The 25,332-nt window shown below is 44.0% G+C and overlaps 2 protein-coding genes across 4 annotated transcripts in view; one reads left to right on the top strand and one right to left on the bottom strand.

Moving 5' to 3' along the window:
* Nucleotides 1-14,520, top strand: part of fbxl4 (F-box and leucine-rich repeat protein 4) — a 15,515-nt gene extending 995 nt beyond the window's left edge. For all 3 annotated transcript variants that reach the window (XM_076150338.1, XM_076150337.1, XM_076150336.1), the window contains exons 2-9: nucleotides 701-1,336; nucleotides 3,565-3,901; nucleotides 5,492-5,736; nucleotides 7,193-7,406; nucleotides 8,615-8,686; nucleotides 9,620-9,744; nucleotides 10,070-10,257; nucleotides 11,078-14,520. In XM_076150338.1, the coding sequence (XP_076006453.1) occupies nucleotides 840-1,336; nucleotides 3,565-3,901; nucleotides 5,492-5,736; nucleotides 7,193-7,406; nucleotides 8,615-8,686; nucleotides 9,620-9,744; nucleotides 10,070-10,257; nucleotides 11,078-11,259 (1,860 nt within the window). In that variant the 5' untranslated portion in view covers nucleotides 701-839 and the 3' untranslated portion in view covers nucleotides 11,260-14,520. The remainder of the gene's footprint in view (nucleotides 1-700; nucleotides 1,337-3,564; nucleotides 3,902-5,491; nucleotides 5,737-7,192; nucleotides 7,407-8,614; nucleotides 8,687-9,619; nucleotides 9,745-10,069; nucleotides 10,258-11,077) is intronic.
* Nucleotides 14,521-22,104: 7,584 nt separating this feature from the next.
* pou3f2b (POU class 3 homeobox 2b) lies at nucleotides 22,105-23,250 on the bottom strand. The gene has a single exon (XM_076150498.1). It carries the CDS (start codon nucleotides 23,248-23,250, stop codon nucleotides 22,105-22,107), a length of 1,146 nt encoding a protein of 381 aa, XP_076006613.1.
* Nucleotides 23,251-25,332: the final 2,082 nt, after the last annotated feature.

The raw sequence follows: 25,332 nt of genomic DNA, 5'->3' as shown, positions 1-25,332 counted from the left end.
ACCACGATGATAAGCAAACTAGCTATGAGAGAAGATGTGGTGTTACTACTGACAACAATATAGCTGTACAAGCTGGTCTCACATATTATGGAACACTAGACAAGCAGCAATACTTAACTATATTATATATATATCAGTGTGTAAGCTGAGTATAACTGTCAGGAAATAAGGTTTTGCCAATAACCTATGAATATTACAATCAACCACATCTTTATCAATAATCATAGTTGCAAATTATCTGAGCTTTAGTCCACAAGGAGATGTTACGTAAAAACACAAGTTGGGAAATAAAAATACTTAAAATTACCTTACTTGAATTAACTGAAAATAATTTCAGTAAGAATGTCGTTATGGAAAATTGAAAAATGAATGAAAAATTAAAAATAATCGTTTGATCTTTAGATGAGAAGAATTCATTTAAAACAGTCAGGATTTTGGGAAATTTGCTTTTCATATATATTTCAAAATGCACAAATTAGTACCTTCATGTTCTCATACAACTTCACAAAATACAACTAGGGATGATTCAGTCGAAGTGGTGGATTATCTTTCCCTTTTGTGTAGAAGCAAAGAAAGATATGGATTTGGAAGTTTCTAGTTTTGCATTGAGATTTGAGCTAGAGTTGTACACTGAGGTGTCTCAGGTTTAATTCCTTGCTATTCTCACTCTTGTATGTGTTTGTTTATGCCTAACCTACAGGTCATGCATGCAGCTGGTCCTCTGACTTGTGCTTTGTAGATCCCGACCCTTGAGCCAAGGTGCGTCCAGTAGGTGAAGGCTGTCCGTCCCTCTAGTCTCCCTTTCTCCCCACCGCCCCCATCCTTCCCCAGAGTTCCCTATGTTAACCCTGCTGAGCATGTTTTACTATATCTGTCTACGGCGACGCTCAAGGAGTGGGACTCGTGGCGAGGCGCTGACCAGTCGACGGGCGGTGGAGTCTGGCCAGAGGGCAGTGCTGCCGGTCAGTGTGGAAGTGGAGCAGTATGCTGAGGAGGTTTTGGACTTTAGCTCCCACTATGGCAGTGAGAATAGCATGTCCTATACAATGTGGAACCTGGCCGGGGTACCCAACGTTTACCCCAGCTCCGGCGACTTCACACAGACAGCTGTATTCAGAGCTTACGGGATGTGGTGGGAACAATGTGCCAGTGCCCCACCACCTTACCGCCGTACCCCCAAAGACTTCTACAGCCAGGATTTTATTGAAGTGGCCTTTGAGGAACCCGTCTACCCAACAGCAGTGGAGTTGCTGGAGACCTATTACCCCGGGGCCATTGTCCAGGTCCTGGCCTGCTCTCACAACCCCTTCTCCCAGAACCCACCTACAGAAGTCAGGTAATGAGAATCAGCCATCATCCAAATAACCATACAACACCAACCAGTACGCACAATAGTGGGTTTAAACATGTCTTTGCTGCCTTCTAATCTTTGGAATGCAGACCTTAAATTACCTTAAATGACAATTTTAGAGCCATCCTTTAAGTCAATTGGTGCATTGGTTTATTTATTGAATTATACTCTTACACATAGATGGCTGGCATATATATTGTTTAGTGTATTTGCTTCTGTTGTATAATTTTCATGTTTCAGAGTTCATGAAAGACACGTGAAAAGTGCTCTATAAATAATGTTCCTGATTACGTGGCAAAATATTCTCAAGTTCAGAGTATTTCCACCACAAAAAAAACGGTGCTTGCTCATAAAATCCTGTTCCCAGTCCAATTTCTTGGCTCCAAAAACGTACTGGAAAAGGAAAAAAGAATATTGGCATCACAGGCCAGAATTTGTTGTTTACATGAATTATGTTTGCAAAAGAAAATACTTAAAAAAGCGTTCACCACTTCTTCCATTCCCTGGACCATCAAGTTTTTTGTTCATCTCTTAAGTTAGTGGAATTGCCATCCAGGGCCGAGCAGTGGCGCCACTACCTGGGAGGCAGTAGTCGAGTGGGTAGAGCTCGAGTGGGCAGTAGTCGAGTGGGTAGAGCTTCCGCTTAAGAACCGGAGGGTTGCCGGTTCTAGTCCCTGCCGAGGAGCCCCTGAGCAAGGCACCGAACCCTCAAGTGCTCCCCCCTCTGCGAAGGGTGGTAATATAATGTAATGTAAGTCGCTTTGGATAAAAGCGTCCGCCAAATGATCGTAATGTAATGTAATGTACCTTTTTGGTAGAAGGAGGGTAGTGTCTTAGCGGACTGGTACTCCAGTTTCTTCTACATAACAAAAAAGGTGTGAATACAGCAGTAAGTCATGTAGCATCACGTCTTTGAACTCGTAATCAAGCCTCACCTTGGAGATCTGCTGACAAAGTGCTTTCACGCTGCCTGAAACAGGGTTTTGAAGACACAATGACACTTGCAGTATACAAAACCTCAGTGAAGTATCACTCTGATTTTGAATTTATTTGGAAAACATTGCGTGTGAGCTCACTCAAATAAGTACAGGAAGTGACAATTCAGTGAGGTAAAGTAAAGCAGTATTAGTCAAGTAAAATAGTAGAACTATTTAACATTTTTGACTTGCCAACACCTTTGCATTCTGATCAATAATATACTGTTAGTTGATAACAAATACTTAACAGTATTATTTACTTAGAATAAATACTAATATGTAATAATTGTAACATCAGTTATGCTCTTTCTGCACTTTTGTATCATTTTGAAAAATAAATAGATATAGAAGAGATAGAGATATCAATGCACCTGTAGTTCTGCACCTCTGTTAGCACTTTGTGTGTAGCATTGTGGCCACCCATGTAGATTGCACTTGGTAAAAAAACTGAGGTCCTCTTACAAAAACAATATTTTGAAATAGGATTAGGCGGTCTTAAGAAAGAACACATGTTTAGACAGAGCCCCGTCACCAGCCTGTGCTCGTGGAATGTCTTGAGCTACTCTTACATTTAAGCTGGTTGTCTGTTACAGAAGAGAATTTATGTTTCACATTGAATGTATTCAGACTTATAGCGTTTGCAAAAGGTATAAACTGAGTGTTTGAACATATCTGTCATATCTGTATTTTATTGTCAGTCAAGGCCGATTTGATGAGTTGAAATTCTCCGATAGTAGAAACAAAATATTGCCGATGTTGTTGTGAGCTGGAAATAAGGTACATGTATGCATGATTGTGTAATGTCATGTCCTGTGTCATCAATCAATCCTGTGGGTTATTTTCTTTAATGCTGCTGAATCAAAGTTATGCTGGATTGAAATTTAAAATTCCTTGTGGACCTTACAGCCACTTTATGTTTCCGTTTTCATGTGAATTATTCCCTAAAAGTGGCTCTTCTTTCTGGCCTTTTCCTGACCCGACCCTCACCCGTAGTGCCTTTACCCTCGGCCATGCTGCTGAATCCTTGTCTGTGGTTTTAAAACCAACTTTCGCATACATTACTGCCACCAACCGGGCTGGAGTGTGAGGTCATATTGCAGAATAATCATTTCTGCGCATTTTTAATTGATTAATTAATAATGATTGATAGCGTTAGTACTGTGTGTGGTCATTATCTACTACCACTGATTGTGTTACACATGACGGTACATAAGTGGTGTTTTTCTCCTCTTTCAGGTGGGAGGTGCTGTGGTCCCAGGAGCCCACAAAGGTCCTGGCCCCCCAGGCACGCCAGTTTTCTCCCAACATCAAACATATCAACTTCCCCACCAACCTGCTGCGTCTGGAGTTCAACAGCTCTCTGCTGGAATACTACACTGAGCTGGATGCTGTTATCCTGCGCGGGGTAAAGGAGAGGTCCATGCTGGCCCTCTACAAGATGCCCCTCATAGACATCAGTGACCTGAGTGACAGTGAGGAGGAGCTGTCTGATTTAGGAGGTCCTTTCAGACACACAGGTGACGGCAAGCTCCAGACCACGGGCAACGGATACTTTGATAAACTGCCATATGAGGTGATTACAGATCAAATATGTGCACTCAATCACTCAGGGCTGAATAAATGAATAAGTTTGTTCTGATTTTTTTTTCTATTTAGAAGTGTACGGTATAGTTTCCATGGAGAACAGGTGCATTTGATGTTTGAGATCCCATTTTTGCCGATCATGAAATCAGTGATCCTCACTGTTATTGAGTGTTTAGTTGTCTTTTAGCTCACACAGATCTCTATCGTAAGTTAACTAGTAACGTAGAATGAGGCAGACATTTTTTTTAGCTATGGTTACCTGGAGTTTAATATGCCTTTACATTTATCAGTCCTGGCACTGGGACCTGACACCTGCCAGCCAATCAGAAATGATCATTCTTGGCCATGAGATAATAGCAATGCTTTTAATTTGGTGCACTTAATTGACCTGACAGTTAAACATATGAATATCAAATCAAATTAAGGTCACTGTCAACATCCCGGCCTAAAATTGTTAAACCTTCACTGTACTGAGTGTGTATGCATTTTATTTTACAGTATCACATACACACGGATACCTGAACATTCTGCTTTGGAGCATTCTGACACTCGATCGCGTACACACTCACGGACAAAGTCATTTTCATGCCACGCAGACGTCTGAGCCGAGCTTCAAAACAGCGGGCAGGACTCTTGATATTCATTCGCTTATCTCCTCTCCAAACCGCCGCCATTAACGGCAGTCTTCACAACCGCCGTGTGTTTGTTTCAGAAACACAATATAGCTATTATCTGTCAGCTGATACCCGCTTGAACACTGTGTATTGTTAATTCACTGCAACACACACACACACACACACTCATGCAAACACAGTGATTCATTCTCTTCGAGAGGCGTATGAACACCGTGCAAAACAAGTCGGCTCACCTCCACAGCGATTGTGCTATCAGAGCTCTGTGTCCCCGATAAGCACTATTTAGATCTGTCTGACAGAAGGGACACAATTAATATTCTCTTCTTTATTCTCCTTTGCTCTACCGTGCTTTACTTCACATTTTTATGGGATAATCCATTCTAATTTTTGCTTCTACTGAGCTTTCAAATGCTCTTACAAGTATAACAACTCTCTACTCACACCAAATGCTTCACCTCGCATAAAAGTTAAGAGTTTTACTTGAAGCTAAGTTAAAATAAATTGTAAAATAAATACATAAAGGTTGGAATGAATTAAAAAAACAACCAAAAGTTTTCAGATCAGTAGAGGTGTTGCATTCTCTCCTACAGGCTGAGTAAATGATCAATAAACCAAAATGAGGCTGATTCTAAATGTTTTTTTTACTGACAAGGGCAACATCTTCTGCACTTAAGTATAAATCCCTAAAGTAGTACTACTGCTGTTATATAAATGTGAAGGAAAAGAGTCTGTGTGCTGTACTTTAGTAGAGGTACTTATTACTTCTAAGTCCTACTACATTCTACTTTTTATTCATGTGATTTGCTGCTATTGACTGTTGACTTTCCCCGGTCTTACCAGTCTGATCTTTTGTCTCCCCTCTCCTTTCCTTACATCCCCCTCATATCTTGTCCTCCTTTTTCTCCTCTCCTGTCTTACCCCCTCTCCCCATCTTCTGCCCGTAGCTCATCCAGCTGATACTGAGCCACCTGACCCTGCCAGACCTCTGCCGTCTGGCCCAGAGCTGTAAGCTGCTGCACCAGCACTGCTGCGACCCGCTGCAGTACACCCAGCTGAGTCTGCAACCCTACTGGGCCCGGCTGAGTGACGCCTCCTTGGGACACCTGCAGAGCCGCTGCACCCTCCTCCAGAGGCTCAACCTGTCCTGGACCGGCAACCGCGGCGCTCTCACCGTGACTGGCTTCAGCAGGTCAGACTGTCGGCTACAGTAGATACGTGACCTTGTAAAACTAGCAGATAGCGGAAAACACCGGTGTTGTTTTTGTTGAAATTTTGGAGGGAGAGAGTGAATCTGTGCACTTTTCTTTGTTTCACAGTCTCTCACAAAGTCTCATTAATTGTTGTCTTCTGCCAAAATCTTCTAAAATTGTGTTGTGTTGTGTTGAAGGATAGATTGTCTATGAAATTTTATTAGGTGCCAGATTTACAACATGTACTAGTACAAGTCATTTATCTTCATTTAGTGGTGACCTTTGAAACCTTTGCAGTACTTGATTGCGCAGTGTATCCACTTGCTGCTCTAACTTACTGCAGCCCCACCGTGCACACTGACTGAAAATGGGCCTAACTGTTTCATTAAGGCAAAAACCTACTCTGTTCTGATCTGAAGCAGAAGTGTTTACTGTCAGGTCAGCATCACAGTGTTAACCTGAATAGCATTTTCAGGACTTCAGGGCTGGAGGTCTGTCCGTTTGACCCTCAAGTTTGCAGCATGCAGTGTGCAGAATGGATCAAACTCACACACTGAAGCTCAGAAAGAGAAAACAGTGAAACCTTGGCAAAACTACAATACGTTGACATCTGCACTGGGCCTGAAGATTCACCAGGGAAAGAGAAGGTGCTTGAGGGAGGAGAGACGGGGGCCCTGGCATTGACCGGTACTTCTTACAAAGTCAGCCAAATCAGTGGAGTAAAGCTCAGTGACAGGATGCAAACCAAAGCTTGCAGAGCATCAGGGCTCCCGTCACGGAGGAGGAAGACTCAAGCATTGAGGGACCCACCCAACCAATAAGATCTCCAACAAAGAGGAAGATAACCAGGCACAACCCTATTTGATGTGGTCAAGTGTGGCTGATAAGAAACAGTGGGAGACAATTAACACCGACTTGACCCAAGCTTTGGAGCCACTCAAAGGCACGGTGCATCTCCAAGTAAGCTACAGTAACATCAGGAAGGCAAGGGATTGTGGGATGCAGAATGAAGAATTCCCTGTGGAGCCCTCTGTATCAAAGATACGCCCAACGGATCGCTGAAGAAGGAGGGCGTCCACTTGATTACCCCAACCTGCCAACCGTCTGCCACCACTAACATCAAGGCAATCTTCAAGTGTGTTCTTGCACATTGGATAAGAACATCTCATCCAGTGCTGAATGAATCCAACTATGGGTTAAATGAAAAGAAAGACATGTGCCAGTGTCTTTTGCTTTCATGGAATAATGAATTATGACAGGAGGACTCGAAAGTCAATGTAAGATGACTGAATCCCTCTCTCTCTCTCTGTCTCTCTCTGTCTCTCTCTCTCTCTCTGTCTCTCTCTCTCTCTCTCTCTCTATCTCTCTCTCTCTCTCTCTCTCTCTCTCTCTCTCTCTCTCTCTCTCTCTCTCTTCGCCCTCCTTCCACCTCTTTCTGTCTATTCCCATCCTCAGCTTCATGAAGGCCTGTGGTCTTAGTCTGGTTAGTCTGGAGTTGTCCTGCTGCCACTTCCTGAGTGATACCTGCCTGGAGGTCATCTCCCAGACTTGTCCAGGTCTCCATGAGCTCAACCTGTCCTCCTGCGATCGCCTCCACCCTCAGGCTTTCACACACATCTCAAAACTAACACGCCTGCACAGGCTGGTGCTCTACCGCACCAAGATAGAGGTAGGCAGAGTCAGTGCTGTGTGTGTGTGTGTGTGTGTGTGTGTGTGTGTGTGTGTGTGTGTGTGTGTGTGTGTGAACCCAAGAACAAACCCATTCTGATGAGGTCATTCAGGACTACACTGTAACATTGTTTCTGTATGATGTCATATTGTTAGTATTTGTTTTCATAAAGGATTAGCCATTTCTTTTTTTGGTCCTCACTTCACTTCGTTCTTTAATTTTCCTCCACAAAATCATCGCAGTTGCTGTCTCTGCCTTGTTTTGTTGCAGTGTTACTTGCAGTCTTGTCTTTCTAGGTGGAAGAGATGTTTGCGTCTCTATCTGCTGTTTTTCTGAACAAAACTCAACTTTCCTGTTGCTTAAGATGAAGTCTTGCAGCAGCCCTGTTCTAAGTGAATATTCATGAACTAACCCGCTCACACAGATTTGAAGACCTCCCCAGGTTGACCCCACCACAGTACAAATTATAGGCTGAGAACAGCTAATTGTCTGTTGTTTACCTTCATGAAGAACCAAGTCGACTCTGAGCCCAGGGGGTCCTAAAGACTGCGGCTGCTCAGGTTCAGGCCTGTCTGACGTGAGAAACCGCTGTCTCGTGTTGCCGTGTTGCACCTGAGCATTTGTGCAGTGTTTGTCATGTTCCAGGCAGGCGGTGTGGGCAGAGGTAGTGTCGTGTTTCTGCGGTGGAGCCAGGCAGCGTGTTGCAGGTTGTTTATAGCGAGGCAGACAGAGCGAGCTGTGTGTCTGTTTGAGGCCCCGACATCTCAGCTGTCATTACCCTGTCACCGCTCTAATTAAATGGCTAGCTCGTCGGAGAGAGGCGTTTATAAAGATGCCAGCGACTGAGACGGGCACAAACACACACACACACATAACGCAACACAAGAGGCTTTCACTTTCATGTCTCACACTTTCTTCTGCCACTGGCGTACATGTGTTGGCAGTTGCAGTGTTGAATTCCCATAACTCTGTCTGAGCTGCAGTGCCACTGGAGAGGCAGAGGTTATTTTAATGTTTATCTTTGGATTGTCATTGAGATAAGATGTCCAGTGTGTCTGTAATGTCTCAAGCTAGTTCTTAGCTGTAACCCCATAATCTGTATGAAAATTGAGGAGATGAGATTTTTCATAAACAATGATTTGAGTAATGTCCGTGACCGTCTCTGCCTCTGATGGGTTTTCATTTTCTCCTCTTTTTTTGTGGTGCAGCAAACAGCCATTCTGACCATCCTGACCTTCTGCATAGAGCTGAAACACATCAACCTAGGCAGCTGTGTGCGGGTGAGAATACACACACACACACACACACACACACACACACACACACACCCACACAAACCTAACCCTTGCATAAAATAGGACTGATTACATCTTTATTGTCCAATTGGATGAAATTGTGTTGTAACTTGTAGTGTAGTGTAACTTTACACACCTTAATCCAGATATGCAGTATGTATGCCATCATCATTTCATTACATTCCATCTCAGCAGTCATCCTGTCTCTTTGTGCCTGTGACATATGGACACATGTTGACACGTCACATGTGAGTCTACACTGAAGACTCAAAGACTCATCCGTCCACCTCATCACGAGCTGGGTTTCAAGCCAGTTGCTGGATATTTGAAGCTAATTATTGCGCAGAAATGGTTGAAAGGGTGAAATACAGCCAGCATTACCGGACGCAAAGGAAGAGTAACTGCTTTGCAAGCACACATCAGTTCTTGAAAGCCTATTTCCCTTTTCTCCTTGTGGAGGCACTCTGCTGCATTAGAGCTGTATTCAGGTTATGTGCCTCAAAGCAGCTAATCAGCCTTTCATAATTACCACATCTCAAAAGTTTACACACAGAAGTTACAGTCACGCGTACTCACTCCATTATTTCCTCTGCTAGCATCATTTTCTCATAGTTTGGCACAGTAACCGCAAATGTATAGGTTCATTTGATGGTTTCTATCACTAAAACCTTATGCTAACTGTTGCAGCAAAGACGTCTGAAAGTCTTCTGACTCTTAACCCTATTACGAACGACAATAAAACACAGAAAAACACGTCATACATAAATACATAAGAACCTTCAAACCGACATCCGAGTGGTATTTTTGAGAAGCGCGCAGAGCTTGGAACCTCTCCAGAGACGCTCCGTGTGTATCCGTACACTACGCATGCTGGAAAGAAAGTCAACTAAGTGTTTCTGCTGCCTTTTCCTCCCGCAGATTGATGACTATGACGTGATAGCCAGTATGCTGGCAGCACGTTGCCGCTCACTCCGCTCTCTTGACATGTGGCGCTGCAGAAACCTGACAGATCGAGGCCTGGCTGAGCTGGCCTCTGGCTGCAGGTAGGCAAAAACCAGCCGCTTCATCTTATTCTTGTGCTTCTCACCGAGGAGAGTAAAGATTATTGGCATCATTTTCCACCTCCGTTTACCTCCTAAAGCTAAGCTGATATATTATACAGTATATATTTGTTGGTGCGATGTGAGCCTCTCCACTTTTCCCTCTTTTGTCTTCTTATAATATTGTATTTGAATATTTTTTGAAGAAAACAACAAAATACAAAGCTAACAAAGCTGACAAGGTCAAAGAACATGACAGGGGCCTCCAAGTGCCTCCTCCAGTGAAAATGCATCCACAGTATTTCCCTGCTCTGGTCTGCTCTCTCAGGATGCTGGAGGAGCTGGACCTGGGCTGGTGTCCCACTCTGCAGAGCAGCTCTGGATGTTTCCAGCATCTGGCCCGTAACCTGCCACGCCTGCGCAAGCTCTTCCTCACTGCCAACCGCACCGTCTGCGACTCGGACGTGGAGGAGCTGGCCACCGGCTGCCCGTCGCTGCAACACCTCGACATACTGGGTAGGCAGAGATGACACTGTGCACATATGCGACTATTTCAATATTTAGATGTGTTCGTACTCGTCATAACTGATGGAATCGTAAGCATTCTCATTGGTTTTTATTCACACAAACATTGGAGCAGTATTGAGTTAGCTGCAGTCTGATGTCAGTAGAAACATGCATATGTTGAACAATGGAGGTGTCTAAGCCTACTTTTAGAGCCACATTAGATCTGTAATCATGCTGATTGTTCTCATTAGCAGCTTAGTAATTGATACAGTTTCATGCCGCACATATCAGTGGTGAGCCGTATCATAAGTTCACATTTTCAGAGCGACTTAAAAACTCTAAAGTAGACTGAAAACAGAAATCCCATCATATGGTTAATATTAATAAGGCTATAATATTGCTCACTAAGCAAAGTTGCAGCAGCTCTCCACAGCGGTAAGTGTGGCGCTCCAGTTGCCTAAGGTGACGGGCTTGACAGCACAGTAGCTTGACATCTTCAGGCTGTATAAAGCAGAGATCTTTGGCTCTTACAGGAACGCCTCAGCTAGGCTTGAGTGCAAATCAAATGTAATTAATTTAATAAAAATGTTTCTTGTGACCATCAATAGTTGGATTTTAGTTGTAAATATATGAAAAAGATCATTCACAGGGATTCATATTTATTTTTACAAATTTAATTAGTAACTTAATGAGCCAGTTTCTCAAACAGATCAGTCACAACGAGAATGATATTTGATTACATTATTGTTCAGTTGTATTTGTGTGAATTATCTGGAAATCAACGTAATCACACCATCCTTTCATTTCTGTTGACACATCTCTCTGACAGGTACCCGTTTAGTGAGCGCCCCCTCACTGAAGAAGCTCCTGCAGTCCTGCCCTCAGCTCATCCTGCTGGACGTCTCCTTCTGCTCCCAGATAGACACTCGGGTCGTTCAGGAACTCTCTGTTCTCTTCCCCAACGTGGCCATCAAGAAGAGCTTCACCCAGACTCTGCCCCAGAGTGAATAAGGAACACGTCAGATGCAGCTGGAGATTGCCCAGTGGCCAGCGGCTGTATCAGACACCAGCTTTTCTTTTATCAGCTGTACTGGGTGCAGCAGCTTTTTTTGGGGGGGGTGAAACTAACAGAAGATAAAGAATTTAAGACTCCCAAGTCACAAGATAACAGAATGAGGCTGGGTTTTTTTTTTTGTTTTCTTTGGACACTTGAAGTCAGGGTTGTTGCTGCAAGGCTGCAAAGTTTTCCCAGAATTTGAATCACTATTTATTTTTTGCCAAGCAAGACAAGGCTGGGAAGTCAAGCCTTTGTATCGAATGCAAAGAGACAAAAAGTGTGAAAATCTACAGTAGCCCTTTTTGGAAAGTGCTCCAGTAGCTCTGGCATGAGGCAGCATGAGGCAGCATGAGGCAGACACCACCCATGTGAGCTGTACTGCTAATAATTTAATAATTAATTAAAGGTCAGGGCCTTCGTCTGTGCCTTCTCCGAATGTTCTGGCTGGTTGAACTCGATAGGGTCAGCGATTTAATTGGAGCTCTGACTTGTGTCATTCTTAAAGCATCTGACAAATTTGTTCTAATTTGCACGTTTCTTTTAAATGAATGGGCGGGAAAAAAGCTCACCAAATCTTCAGAGTTAAAAAAGCAAGATGCGTCAGCGATGATAGAAGCGTGGGTTTGATGTGATGAAGCCATTTAAGGCAGGTTGTAGTTTTAAAAGGTGATGGACTGGAGTCATTGAAAGTCTTATTCCTGAACACAAGACAATCATAACCTCAGATTCACAGAAGTCTAAATATAGCACACAGTGTTGAACAGATTGAACAAAACCATCGGCCAACAGGCACTTCACACTGTTGCAGTTGTCATAAACACAGATTGGTAGTCGATGGTTACCTGCTCATGGCTGTAGCCGCCTGTACCCTGCCCACCAAAGTGACCCGGTGGTGACGGAGTGCAGCACTGTGACTCAAGCTGAGGTTTAAAATGACACGTCATGTAAATATGCGACTTCTGTGTTTGTCCTGAAACTCAGGGTTTATATACATTTCATCTGGTTCTTTTACTCTTTTTTTGTTTTTACACATTCACACACTCTTTTTCCCTCCAGAAACCAGCACAACAGACGTCCTTATAGAGAGTAACAACACGGGCCACAGAGCTGTGAGTGTCACTGCCCACTGCTGTGCTTCAGACGAAACCAAAATCACAACAAACACGATGCAAACATTCACTTAGCACTGATTAGCTTATGGCTCGTATGAATGTCGCTGTACATGTGATGGTGAAAAATATATTGCGAATATGCTGATGCTACATATTTCATTTGTACGTGTTTATGTTTGTGGAACACTCGAAGGTTTCTTTTGGACTTGTGCTGATTAGTATGTCAAAGATAATTGTGCCTTATATGTTTGAATGTGGTTCGATGTTCACCTGATTGTCGCCAGGCTTTTGCTTTCATGCCCTTCAACCACAGTAATATGCAGAAACCTGGTCTTTACTACCACAGCTATGTGTGTTTGACCACTTTATATGCCATAAACTATATCAGCCATGCTAATAATATGCAACTATTCAATTCCGTTCCCCTCTGTAATAGAAGGGTCCTTTAAAGAAACAATCTGGCATCGCGGGGAAGTACGCTACTTTGCAGTCCTGACAGATTAACAAATGAGGAATCGTACATTGGATTGTAAATAGAATATACATGTAGGCACTGCAGCCGCGTCTGACTTACAGAAGATAACACACACACACACGAGCATCAGAGTTTAAGGAGTGATAACACATTCATGCAGAAGCCGGTGTTCATGTTTTTATTTTATGACTTCTCATTTACAAATCACACAATCACACTTGGGTAAATTGAATATGGACGCAGTGTTAGATGAGGATACATTCAGATTTAGCACCGGTACATCTGCAGTTCTTTCATTTGTTTAAGGGTCCATTCTGAAACCTTTGACACGCTTTAATGTAAGAAAACATTGTACGGATCTGCTCCCAGCCTCTTGTTGTAACACTGCTCCACACACTGAGTGAAAACGGATTGTGGGTCTCTTTATGACAACAACCAGGGATTACAAAGCACAGACGCTAGCCAAACTCTCACTTCTTTGGCATCCGTACTTTATGGATGTAACTAAATTAAGATCAATTTGAACTTAAGACTATTGATTGAGCTTACCGGATGCATTTCTATAGGCCGTCTTCACCTTGTTGCAGATCTCCGTGTTTGTTTGGCCCGTACTTGGCTGTGGTATTTATCCCCCGCTCCCTTCATTGTGACTGTGGTTCTGCTGTGGTAGATGATTTGTTTACAATCATTCAGACTACTTTAGTCGCTGTGGGACGCCAAGACTGACGCTGAGTTTGATGGGCGAACAAATGTGCCCCCCCCAAAAATGTCGGACTGAACCTTTTTAAAAATGCGGCATTAAGCGTTAACGTCTACCTAAAGCCAGCTGTTTTCAGTCTGGATTGTGGTTTAAACACACTGGGTGATGGAGTGTGTAACAGGCACACTCACACATCCCTTCCCTCTCAGATGATGCAAACATGACTTCAGCGAGTGGGAATCAAGTAGTCGGAGCTGAAAGCAGTCGTATTCATTAGATGGAGCTGGTTGACTGGAAGCCAGATGCGCATTCATCACATTTCACTGAGGCTGCGAGCGATTTGAGTGTCGTTTCAAGGATATTTTAGAAAACGATCATTACACCAATCACTACAGAATGTTCCGGAGTGGACTTGTCGTAGCAGGAAAAGCACAGGTGTAACTAATATCATTAATGATGGCTCTGCTCCATTTAGATTCGCCAACAGGCTCACTGACACACCTGAGCGGAACACGCCTGATTGATGATGTTAGTTATACCTGTGTTCCTCCCGCTGCTAACACAAGTTCAATATTTAATCATTCACTCCAGCCTTCTTCTCCACTCGTGTGACATCATCCTCTTTGCTTTGTACAGGTGATCTGTTTGACCACTGAGGCAGTTTGATGAATTACTTTGCAATGTTTTTGTTGTACAGTACGACTCTCCTACCTTGAATGAGCGGGATGATGATGATGATGATGATGCTTTGCAGTTGTGAGTGTTGCTCCTGTGTGCCATTGGTTGGATAGCAGTGCTGTGCCCTGTGCTGCCATGTGAGGAACCACCCATCCATCCATCTTCACCCCGTGTGTAATACGTTTGTGAAACTGGGTATTTATGATTTCACCATATTTTCAATAAAGTCAAGGCTGATGGCTGGGCGGTAGTCGGCGTCTTTGTGGCTCCTTTATTCTTCCCCGTCCTCGTTCCGACCTCTAGGACGTGGATTCTGTAGGGAAGCAGACCAGTGTGTGTTACAGGGAGGAAACCTGCACCTGCAACCCAGCACACAAGCTTCTTGCTGTTCAAATCTGATAAATATACACAAATATACACACAGAAGAGTTTTATTTGCCGGTTCTCCATTGACGCCACTCTCCCGGCCTCTGTAAACATGTACTTTGTTACTGTGATCACGCTGAGGTTTCATACGGAGGAGTGTTTAGGAGGAAAGTAGGGTTGTCTACTGATCCACAAGGACTAGTGAAGCCATTAGTCAGGATGAGTGACTGGATAGTTGTGGTGGAATTATCCTTTTTGCCTTAACCCTGTGCCATTTTACACTCTATTAATACCACAGGGAGAACTGACATTAGCTTGTCTTCTTAACGGCCTTTTAATGAATTGTTTATGCCTGGTTTAATGATGTATATTGTGGCCCTGTAATGTGCCCTAATGATGGAGAACGAGGCGGCCTCGGCTGAAGTATTAATTTGGACTGCCTCCCCAATGATTATTCCTCAGCCACCAACGCCACCGCTGCCGCTGCTGTGTGAATGTGTGTGTGTGTGTGTGTGAGAACGCCTCTGCGAACGTGATTCATGGAAGCTTTCCGCTCTGAGCTACGGCTTGATTTCTTACTGTCATGCTTCTCTACGAGGCTGATATATCCGGCGGGGATCCACAGCAATTAGTTCAGCTTTTTATTTGTCTTTCAAGAGCTTACGGACAAAGCCTGATGAATCTGCAGGGGAAATATATGGATGGATATATTGTTCCTGAATAATAAATCCAACATTAAATCGTAAACAAGGGATGGGTTAGAGAGATTTCGACGAGGATGTCCTCTATAGTCTGTTTCTCTCTCTCTCTCTCTTTCTTTCTCTCTCTTTCTTTTCTTCTACCTCTGCTATATCTTTAATAAAACCACAAGAGTGACACCAGGACATACCTTCAAATATAACAAATATGGCAGCACCCTGGCGGAGCAGTAATAGTCGTCTCTTCAGTGAGACGCTTGTCACTGTGGTCGGCCCGCACTGATCTTCCTCGGCTGGGACTCGACAGGCCTCAGACCTGCCTGAGGGAGGCCTCGCTGTGATACCCGTCATTATGCGGCTTGGCGTTGGCTTCTCTGGTTTCTCGGCTTATAGACTCTAACAATGAAGGCGTCCCTGTCACTCCTCTTACTGCTCTTACGTCTACAAATTGTATTTTTGTTTTGTTTTTAAGGATATTGAGAATGTCACTGCCGAGTTGTCTGAATTCCGTGTTGTGCTCTGTAATCCGCGGGTAGCTTTTCAAAAACAGCGGACGTGAGCGGTGTTTCCTTTGGCTAAATCCACGAGGATAACACGGCTTTGTTTAAAGGTGCTGTGTGTGGTATTTTACACATATTGGTGAATTAACTATGACACCTTGGTTTAATTCCAGTAAGTGACACTGTGGTGAAGATGATCGGTGCCGTGGATCTGCTGCTAGTTTGTATTTCTCACCTTACCTGCTTGTTTGTATCACAGCCCATCTCTGCTTCTTCGCTCAAAAAGTTTTGTCATTAACTGAAGAGGATAAACATGCAGGTTTTTCCATTCCATTTCCACTCTTCTCTCCTCCATCTGTCTGAAACAGCGAGAAAGCGAGTGTCCTCATCCTGTTTGGAGATGAGGCAAGCCCGCATATTTCCCCCGAATGAGGGGAGCTCAATTGTTGAAGGAGGAGGTTATTTGCTGTGTTTTGAACCGCCGTTTCTATCTTCCTTTTCTTCTGTACTGCATCTAAAGTGGCCTCATGCATCATCACCTTTACACGAAGCCACTCACATGCTCCCTAAAAGAGGACGAGGGCTGAGGAAGCACAGCGCAGACCGGCCTCGCTGAGTGATGAGCATGTTACCCAAACAGGCCGAGCAATTAGCCTGAATAATTATGCGTTGAAGGGGAGACACGATTCGCCCCGGTGATCAGCAAAGTTCATGTGAAGTTATAATTAAACAATAACTGGTTTACAAATGAACGCACGCGCGCATTTGTGTACTTAAGTGTGCAAAGTGTAATTAGCTGCGATGCATCTGAGTGAGATTGAAGAACAACAATGTCAAATGGTGGAATTATGTTCAGCTTGTGAGCCTGTGTGACTGTTTGTATGTGTGTGTGTGTGTGTGTGTGTGTGTGTGTGTGTGTGTGTGTGTGTGTGTGTGTGTGCATTGGGGGGGAGGGGCAGGGGCCATGTGAGGTAGTGTGAAGGCCCCGTTCATCCTCACACATTTCAGTGATGGATGTGAAAAGAAACAGCACAAAGTGTCAAGATTTGGAATAAAGTTGGTCATAAATAACCCCTAATCAGTCTGAAACATGTTATCATGACAACATCTTATATTAGTTGATGTGATTTGAAGAAGATATTATGTTGCACTGACTGAAAGTTCATTTAGGGCTTTCATCCGTCACTTTTCCCACAATGCTGCGACTCGCATGGGGGCTGAGGATGCTGACTCAGCGTTGTGACCACACAGGTTAGAATGCAGGAAATACTGTGCGTCTCCACTTTGTTGCCTTTTCGCTGGTGGCACTCGTCACCTTACATCATCCGATACATAACACACAGCCACGGCTCTGCATCGCCCACACCTCCAAATGAAACCCGATCTCCTCTACATGAAGTCAGGTTTAAATGCAGCATGATGGGGAAAGGGAGACGATTGGAAAGAGGAGGTATAATCCTCCGTTACCTGATAAAAATCAGTGTGTAAAAGACGCTTCAAACAGTTCAGGCCCGGACCTAGCTGCATGTCTGAGCAGGCTGTCCCCACTGACATGTCCCCTCACTTTCAGCATCAGATTTTTAGGAGCAACTCATAACAACAAAGACATCTGAGTGTGTAAAACCAGTGTGTGTGTGTACATACATATGTGGGTTAGTGTGATTATCGTGTCGAGCCAAGTAGTTCTCTCTTTCTAGCAGTCCTGGCATGTTGACTTGTTGTTGTACTGGGCATTGTCCTTTTGATTGCATTATAATTTCTGATCATATAGCTGTGATACTCACACAGACACATGATAAACTAACAGCCTTGGTCTCCTGCTGCTTTCACATTAGATCTACACCAGAACTCGGACTGTGTTAGCATCATGTTTTTGTCATTTGATCATGATTTGTCAGACTTGTATAGATGTATTTGGGCCCCTCGCCCTTGGGCCGCGCTGACGTCGCTAGATGTCGCTAGAGCACCTATTATCCCCCTCCCCTCCTCTTCCTCAGCTCAGCCCCACAAGCGGTGTGTATGTATATGTGTGTGTGTGTGTGTGTGTGTGTTTTCTTTCTGGGAGTCTAATGGGAAATTTGAAGTCACCTAAATAAAAAGGAAGGTGTAATTAACGCGACGCGCTATTAATTGCATCTGCCAGAGAGCGGATGAAGGGCACAGGGGCGCACTTTTTGATGATTGGGCTCCATGAAAGATCTCCTCCAAAGATCAGAGGGGGCTTTATTTCTGCGTGTCACCTCATGCCAGGGGAGCCAAACTGCGGGTCAACCGGCTGTGATGATGCAGAGAAAAACATCTTTTTTTAAATTCCAAAAAACTGTGAGAGAAAGTGATGCTGTTACGAACACCTCCTCCTCCTCCTCCTGATGAAGAGCAGCTAGTACGAGGACACATCGACACCACCACAGAGAATAAAATGAGAATAAAATGAAATATAAAAAAACACTATAAATTGACTTTTGAGTAAGCCAGCACAGGCCTTCTTTAACTCCTTGTAGGGATATTAATATTATAGTAATTTCTCACAAGGGGATAGATGATGTCCCATTTTACAAGATCATTAAATAAACATTCTGTGCTGTATCTTTCCTCGCTGCAAAACGAAGTATATGTTTAACTACAGACTAGCGACATCATCACACTGCGAGTCCCTGCAGCGGTGTTATATTGATTTATTATTGCCTATAGTAACAGGCCGTGTGTGTGTGTGTGTGTGTGTGTACTTGTGAAATCTGCTGCTCTGTTAAGTTTAATTTAGTGTTAAATCGGTGGATACACAGGATGAGCGCGTTTGGTTTGTTTTTGTTTTTGTTTTTTGAGTGTGTGTGTTTCCGCGATCAATCACCGTGTCATCACAAAGATCGTTATTGATTTCACACTGATCCTCCATGATCAATATTGGCTCGATCACTCAGTTAGGACGTCAGAATAAAGAGTGAAAACTTGTGAGTGTTACATGACGGAAAACACCAATGCATGACTGTTTGTTTGTGTTCCAGCTATGAAATACATTTAAATATGAACTCAATTTAAATCAAATTTTAGAGAGACGCTCGTACAAATATAAACACAAAGCAGCTTGAATAATACGAAAATGAGTGTGAAAGAGGAAACACGTCATCAGGATCAATACACGAATTCCTATATAAGGCTTTATGTATTTTATAGTTTGCTGCCGTATCTTTAGATTTAAATAAGGGCGGTAATACAGCATAATCACATTTGAGACGTTATTTGCTGTGTACAAAGAATAATTGTACAAAGAGTGTACAAAGAATTATTCTAATAACTCCAGCGATGGAAAATATAAAGACAAGGCAGCAAGAAAGGAGTGGAATTATGACATTTCTCGTGCTAAAACCCATCTAAGTGACAGAAGAGCTCAGGTTTAGTGGAGAGCAAGCCCTCAGCTCTGCACTGAACTCACAGGTGCAGCTCAAGAACGACACAGTGAAATCAAACTCACACTTAATTCGGCGTGTTGAACCCCTATATGCAACCCTCGCGAGAACCACTCTCGGTCCCCGGGCCTCAATTTGAGAACCCCTAGTTTAACCTACAGAATGGAAGGCTGTGATTTCCCAGCCAATCGCAGTGCTGTGAAAGCAGCCCCGGGGCAGAACAACACATCACCGCGGCTTCACCATCTCCCATTCATCACCCGTGATTCTCTCTCTCTCTCTCTCTCTCTCTCTCTCTCTCTCTCTCTCTCTCTCTCTCTCTCTCTCTCTCTCTCTCTCTCTCCAGCATTAAAGCCACCCAAACGCTCAGCTGCGTGAATAAAAATACATTTAGCCTGGACGTTGGAAAAAGCTGTTTAATATCAACCCCATTATTTAAAAATGTGCAAGTCCGTTGTTCATGTGTCAGGTGATGACAAACCTAAAGGCATGATCACCTCTGCTGTATCTACCCTATAGGTTCATTCAGTCAATATGACAGCCTACAAACCAAAAACAAAAAAAAAAAGACCCAAACAAACAAAGAACAAGGAAACAGCGTCGGATTGCTACACGTCTACATCCCACAAACTTGGAATTCCAGGGAATGATGATGAATATGATGAGTGTGTGTGTGTGATCGATTAATTAAAGCTACGGAAGGAATATTTCAATGTCATGATCTTGCGTTGTGTTGTTGTGTTGTTGCAGGAGACAGAGGGTGGTGAGGGTGAGGGTGAGGGGGGGTGCTGCTTCCCTGGAAATGTGTCTTTGCATCAAAAACAAAACCAGGCAACTGCACAAAAGATGTATATACATAAAACTGTGACGTTCCCATGGCAATCCCGCTGAAAGAATCAAATAAAAATATGTCTCTCCCTCCTCCTACAAAAGCCGCCTCGGTGCCGTTTCATATATATATCGTACTTTGAGTCATCTATAAAAGCCATCAGAGGAATAAATTACAATCGTAATAACAAAAAATAAAAAATAAACTCGAGTCTAAGCGCGATTTCCCCCAGTGATCAAATAACGAGGTGAACAAAATGGCTGAAATTAAACGCATGGCGACGATCACAAATTCAAATAAAGAAAGAACACATTGTGAACAATAATAATAGATAATAATAGTTAATAATAATAATAATAATAATAATAATAATAATTTTGATCATATGCTGTAATGTTTGGAATATCAAAAAATGTACTGAAGGCCTTGGTTCTTCCAAACAAGGTAAGGTTTTATATGAGCCTCTCTGAGTCTCAATCATCTGTATCACAAGTCTAAAACGATATTATTGATTAATCTGAGTTCAGTCCTTTAAAGCACGAGCTTTGTTTTGATTGGAAAAAAATAATGGGATGGAATGGGACAGACAAGAGGACACCACTGAGCCCAGAGGACAGCAGGACAGCAGGATGCAAACAAATCCACCTCTTAAATTCAAACCCTGACTGGATAGAATGTGCGACACAACAAAATGATTCATCTGTAAACGAGCATATTTTCGGAAACAAAATGAAAGTTAAATAGCACACAAATACAAGGCAGTAGGCTAATGAAACTGACAAATAAAATGAAAAAAAAATAAAAATAAAAAACCAACCTATACCTGTTTGTATTGAAAACATCAATCCAAAAAAAGTGCCCAAGTGGAGAAAAAAAAAAAAAAAAATGAAATCATGACTTTTAAAGTTATACAATATTTACAAAAGTGTATCCAAATGTTCTGTGAGTGGTTGGCGTGTATATAGATATACATCTATATATCTACAGCCCATCCTGTATGTGGAAAAGTGCCTGATAATTCAATCCATCGCCACGGAGCCCTTTCTGCACCTGCATGGAGACTCTCAGAGGGAGGGGGGCAGGGGGGCAGGGGGGGGGGGGGAGACCATTATTTAAGGTTTGGTCTCTGAAAATAGAATTCATATTTGTTTCTATACCGCTGCTTGTTCATGATGTCACCAAACTCGAGGTCATTGTTAACCTACTCTTTATTTACCAGATCTGTGCCACACTCAGGCAAAATGATGGGCAAAACACCAATCCAATAATAATAATAATAATAATAATAATAATAATAATAATAATAATGTTCGTAAATTCGTCAAATAATAAATAAGAGCAGAGTGACCTGCAGTATCCAGCTGTAGATTTCAAAGCAAAGCGTCTCTGTGCTGCCTGGCTGACAGATGGGACTCAGTCCGGGGCTCACATGGCTCAGCCCCGATGCTCAGCCTCAGCTGGACTACACTGGTCTCGGCTGCAAGCCTTTCTACTGGTCCCCCAGTTTACTCCATTAACACATAGCTCCTTTGACCCCCCCTGCACCCCCCACCCACCCAAAGCATCACAGGCTGGACGCACAATTTTCTGCAGCTCCAAAACTAAACGCCTTTGCTTTTCTGTTACGCAGAGGAAAGAAATGTGTTTGGGCATCTTGGTATAAAAAAAAAAGTGGCAAATGGAAACAATTCGGCTCAAAGCAGGTGACCCCCCCTCTCTGTCTCTCTCAAGTACAATTTCAATACACAATAGGGGCTACACCTTGAAACTGCGTCGGCAGGAGTCACAGTGCTGGGCATGTATCCTCGGAGAACACAACATAGGCTTCTGTTCCTTTAGGAGAGCGAAATGTCCTGTCCTCCCCTCACTCACTTCCGATTTTTCAAAGATATTCACTGCAGATATTGTGTAAGAACTCACTGCAATCTATTATACATAAAACACCCACTATATCGCTTCATAGTCCAGTGATTTATATATAACCTTGGGGATAAATAAAAATGAGAAACAAGTCCTGGAGGAGCGGTCCAGCAGAGTTCACTGGACCGGGGTCTGGACCCCGTGGTGCGGCGGCGTGTCCCCGTACACATCCTCGCTCCCCGGCAGAGCTCCTCCAGGAGGGGTCATGCGTTTCTCCTTCTGTCTCCTGTTACAAAACCAAACCCTCACCACTTCTTTCTCCAGGTGCAGACTGTCCGCCAGGCCGATTATTTCCGACGCTGCCGGTTTAGGGCACTTCAAAAAATGGCTCTCCAAAGCTCCCTTTACGCTCACCTCGATTGAAGTCCGTTTTTTCCGTTTCCTACCCTGCGCCGCGATTTTGTCCAGGCTGGTCGGGCTGCCCGAGGTGGAGTCCGCCTCCTCCAGCCACTTGTTCAACAGAGGCTTCAGCTTGCACATGTTTTTGAAGCTGAGCTGCAGGGCCTCGAACCTGCATATGGTGGTCTGGGAAAACACATTTCCGTACAGGGTCCCCAGGGCGAGTCCCACGTCCGCCTGAGTGAAGCCCAGCTTGATCCTCCGCTGTTTGAACTGCTTGGCGAACTGCTCCAGGTCGTCCGAGGTCGGCGTATCCTCATCCGAGTGGTCGTGGTGGCTCTGCGACCGGTGCTGGTGCTGATGCTGAGACGCAGGGTGGCCGTGGTCGCTGAGGTGCGGGCTGTGGTGGTCTTCGTGACTGTCCCTTAGGTTGTGGTGGTGCATCCCCTGCCCGCTGCCGGGGATCAGCCCGTTCACGCCGAAACCCGGCTGGGAGTAGATAAGGCTTTGGCCGTTCGTCGTCGTCATGCTCGGTAAGTGCGCCGCGGTAGTGGTTCTCCACGCGCGGGCGTCGTGGTGGTTCCCGTGCGACTGGTGCACCAGGTGGGGCGGTCGGGATTGGTGCTGAAGGTTGCTGCTGGAGTTGTGCATCTCGTCCCGGGCGCCCTGCACCGCGGGTTTGATGTCCTGCTCCGCGCCGAGCGGGCTGGAGGACCACGGTGCGCCCTCTCCGTGGGACAGCGCGGTGATCCACTGGTGTGCGTGGCTGAGCGTGTGGCTGTTGCTCTGTAGCGGGTAGTCGCCCTGCAACAGGCTCTGCGCGTCCCGGTACGCCGTGGCTTGCTGCATGCCGCCGGGCTCCGAGTGCACGATGGATGCGCTGGAGGTGAGGATGCTGTAGTGGTTAGACGCTGCGGTCGCCATGACTCTCGGAGCCGGACTGGTTGCTCTTATTAAAGGAACCTCGCATTTGACAGATCCTCTCCTGCCCACAGGCGGCTCCCAGGCACTCTGCCAAGAGAACGCCGAGGCGCACCTGGACTCCGCCCCGCCCCTGACGCTCATTGGCCATAAAAGGATGATGGACGTGGTTACTAGAGGCAACGGCTCGCTCATTGGCTGCCGGGAAGTCTCAACAAACACTACTCCCTTTGTTGAGGAAGCGCAAGTTGAGGCTCCCGTGGAAGCGGAGAGCCGGAGAGCAGCATGGAGAGCTGGAGCAGCGGATCAGCACAGCGACTGTAAGATAGAGTTGATTTACTTTGATAATCATGTACTTTCAAGGCTGTGTAGAGTTCTATCATGATTCCAGGGCAGTATACACTATATGAACTATGTACATTGTGCTCATATTTGTATTTGCAATGCTGTTAACTTGAATGTAATTCTGCGGATTTTGTCTTATTAAATGTTTTTTGTTATCGAAACTTGTTTTCCCCTTGAATCTGTCATCAATCTGATGAGAATATTTACCTTACAGCATTGGTGGATTTTGATAATTTTAGATTCCATATATTGATTTATCGATTTATGGAACATAGGCTTTAGTGAGGGTAAACCCTGGTCTGTGTGTGTTTATAGTGCTGATAGGTTGCATCAGTGTGCATGGGGATATATGTCGTTAATTATATCGTTATATATATATATCGTTAATTTTTAAGTCATAAAAGGTTTCCATAACGTCACTTGACAGGCAGTTGATTTATAGGAGAGAAAATTAAAATAATAAAAGTATGAAATATTATTTAAACAGCATCAAGCTCGCTGAAATTTACTTAAGATCAGTCAATCTGTTTTTATCATGCAGGGTTTGAGGAAAGAATAAGAAATGCAAATCCAGCAGATGAAATGGGACGTCGATTTTATTAGTTAAAAAAAACTAAACTTACTTAGTAGTTACTAATTAGTTGTTGTTTTTAATTGTAAGTAAACATTTCAGAGCGTTGACACTTCCCACTTTCCTTCATTTCTTTGCACATTCAGGTTTGCAGAACTTTTGTTTGTATTTTGCAATTTAAAAAAAAAAAAAAAAAAAATGGTATCAAAGTAAAGAAATTAAAAATGACTATAAGTGCTTTCTTATAAAACTGTTCCTCTCCAATCTGTTAAAAACTTTACACACTGACTCATTTTTGGTGGCTTAGTTCTTCTCCACTCCTGGCTTGTAAATGTTCTCATCCTGACTTTAAAACTTTTACCAGCCAAGAACCAAATCAACATTTAGGGTCATAAACCTGTCTGGACATTTTGCAAGCCCGTGTTGAGGAGTGGCTGCTATCAGATGGAAGGAACGTCCTTGGATTGAAGTTAAAGTTCTATTAATGAATACACAAATGATGCAAATGGTTCCCAAAAAGGTCTCTCAATACCCCTGGTTTTGTTTTGGTTTGTGATAAGTCTTCAAAATGTCATCACATCACCACATTTAGTTCCCTTTATACACATTTATTTGAGAGGTAATAGTGTAAGAAAGTCTCAGTGGCTGTTCATCATCTAGTAAAGTGAGGACAGGAGTGAGCAAGCAGATTAAAGTCCAGACTCAGGCCTCCAGTCTGGTGCAGGGAAGAGGGCAGGTTTCCATCCCATCCCAGCTGTCGTATACCCGGTGTCAGCTTCAGGGACCAGGACTTTGTCCAGAGAGGGGGACATTCCTGGTTTACCACTGCTGGTTGCCATAGGGAGAGGTAAATGAAACAACAGCAGTCACGTCACAGCTACCGTGTACCCCCCCCTGCCCCCCCCCCCACCCCTCTCCCCTCCTGTCCCTGGACTATCTAAAGGCCTCTATTTAGAGAGGCCCTCTGCTGCAGGGACAAAGCCTTCGCAGGGACAGAGGAGGGAGGAGGAAAGAGCACAAGGCCCCGAGAGGGAGAGATAGAAAAACAGAAAAAAGATGAGAGAGATTAGACAGCCTGTGTCTGTCCTGAAAGGCCCCTCCTCACTCCTCACTCCTCACTCCTCACTCCTTACTCCTCACTCAGATCAGGCACACAGGATAAAACAAAT

The sequence above is a fragment of the Genypterus blacodes genome, unplaced genomic scaffold (genome assembly GCF_046128005.1).
Source record: "Genypterus blacodes isolate CSIRO-AG114 ecotype Tasmania unplaced genomic scaffold, CSIRO-AGI_Gbla_v1 ptg000052l_1, whole genome shotgun sequence".
In the NCBI taxonomy this organism is placed as follows: Eukaryota; Metazoa; Chordata; class Actinopteri; order Ophidiiformes; family Ophidiidae; genus Genypterus; species Genypterus blacodes.
The sequence above is the reverse complement of the archived record's forward strand: the minus strand, read 5'-3'. Positions and strand labels throughout refer to the sequence as shown.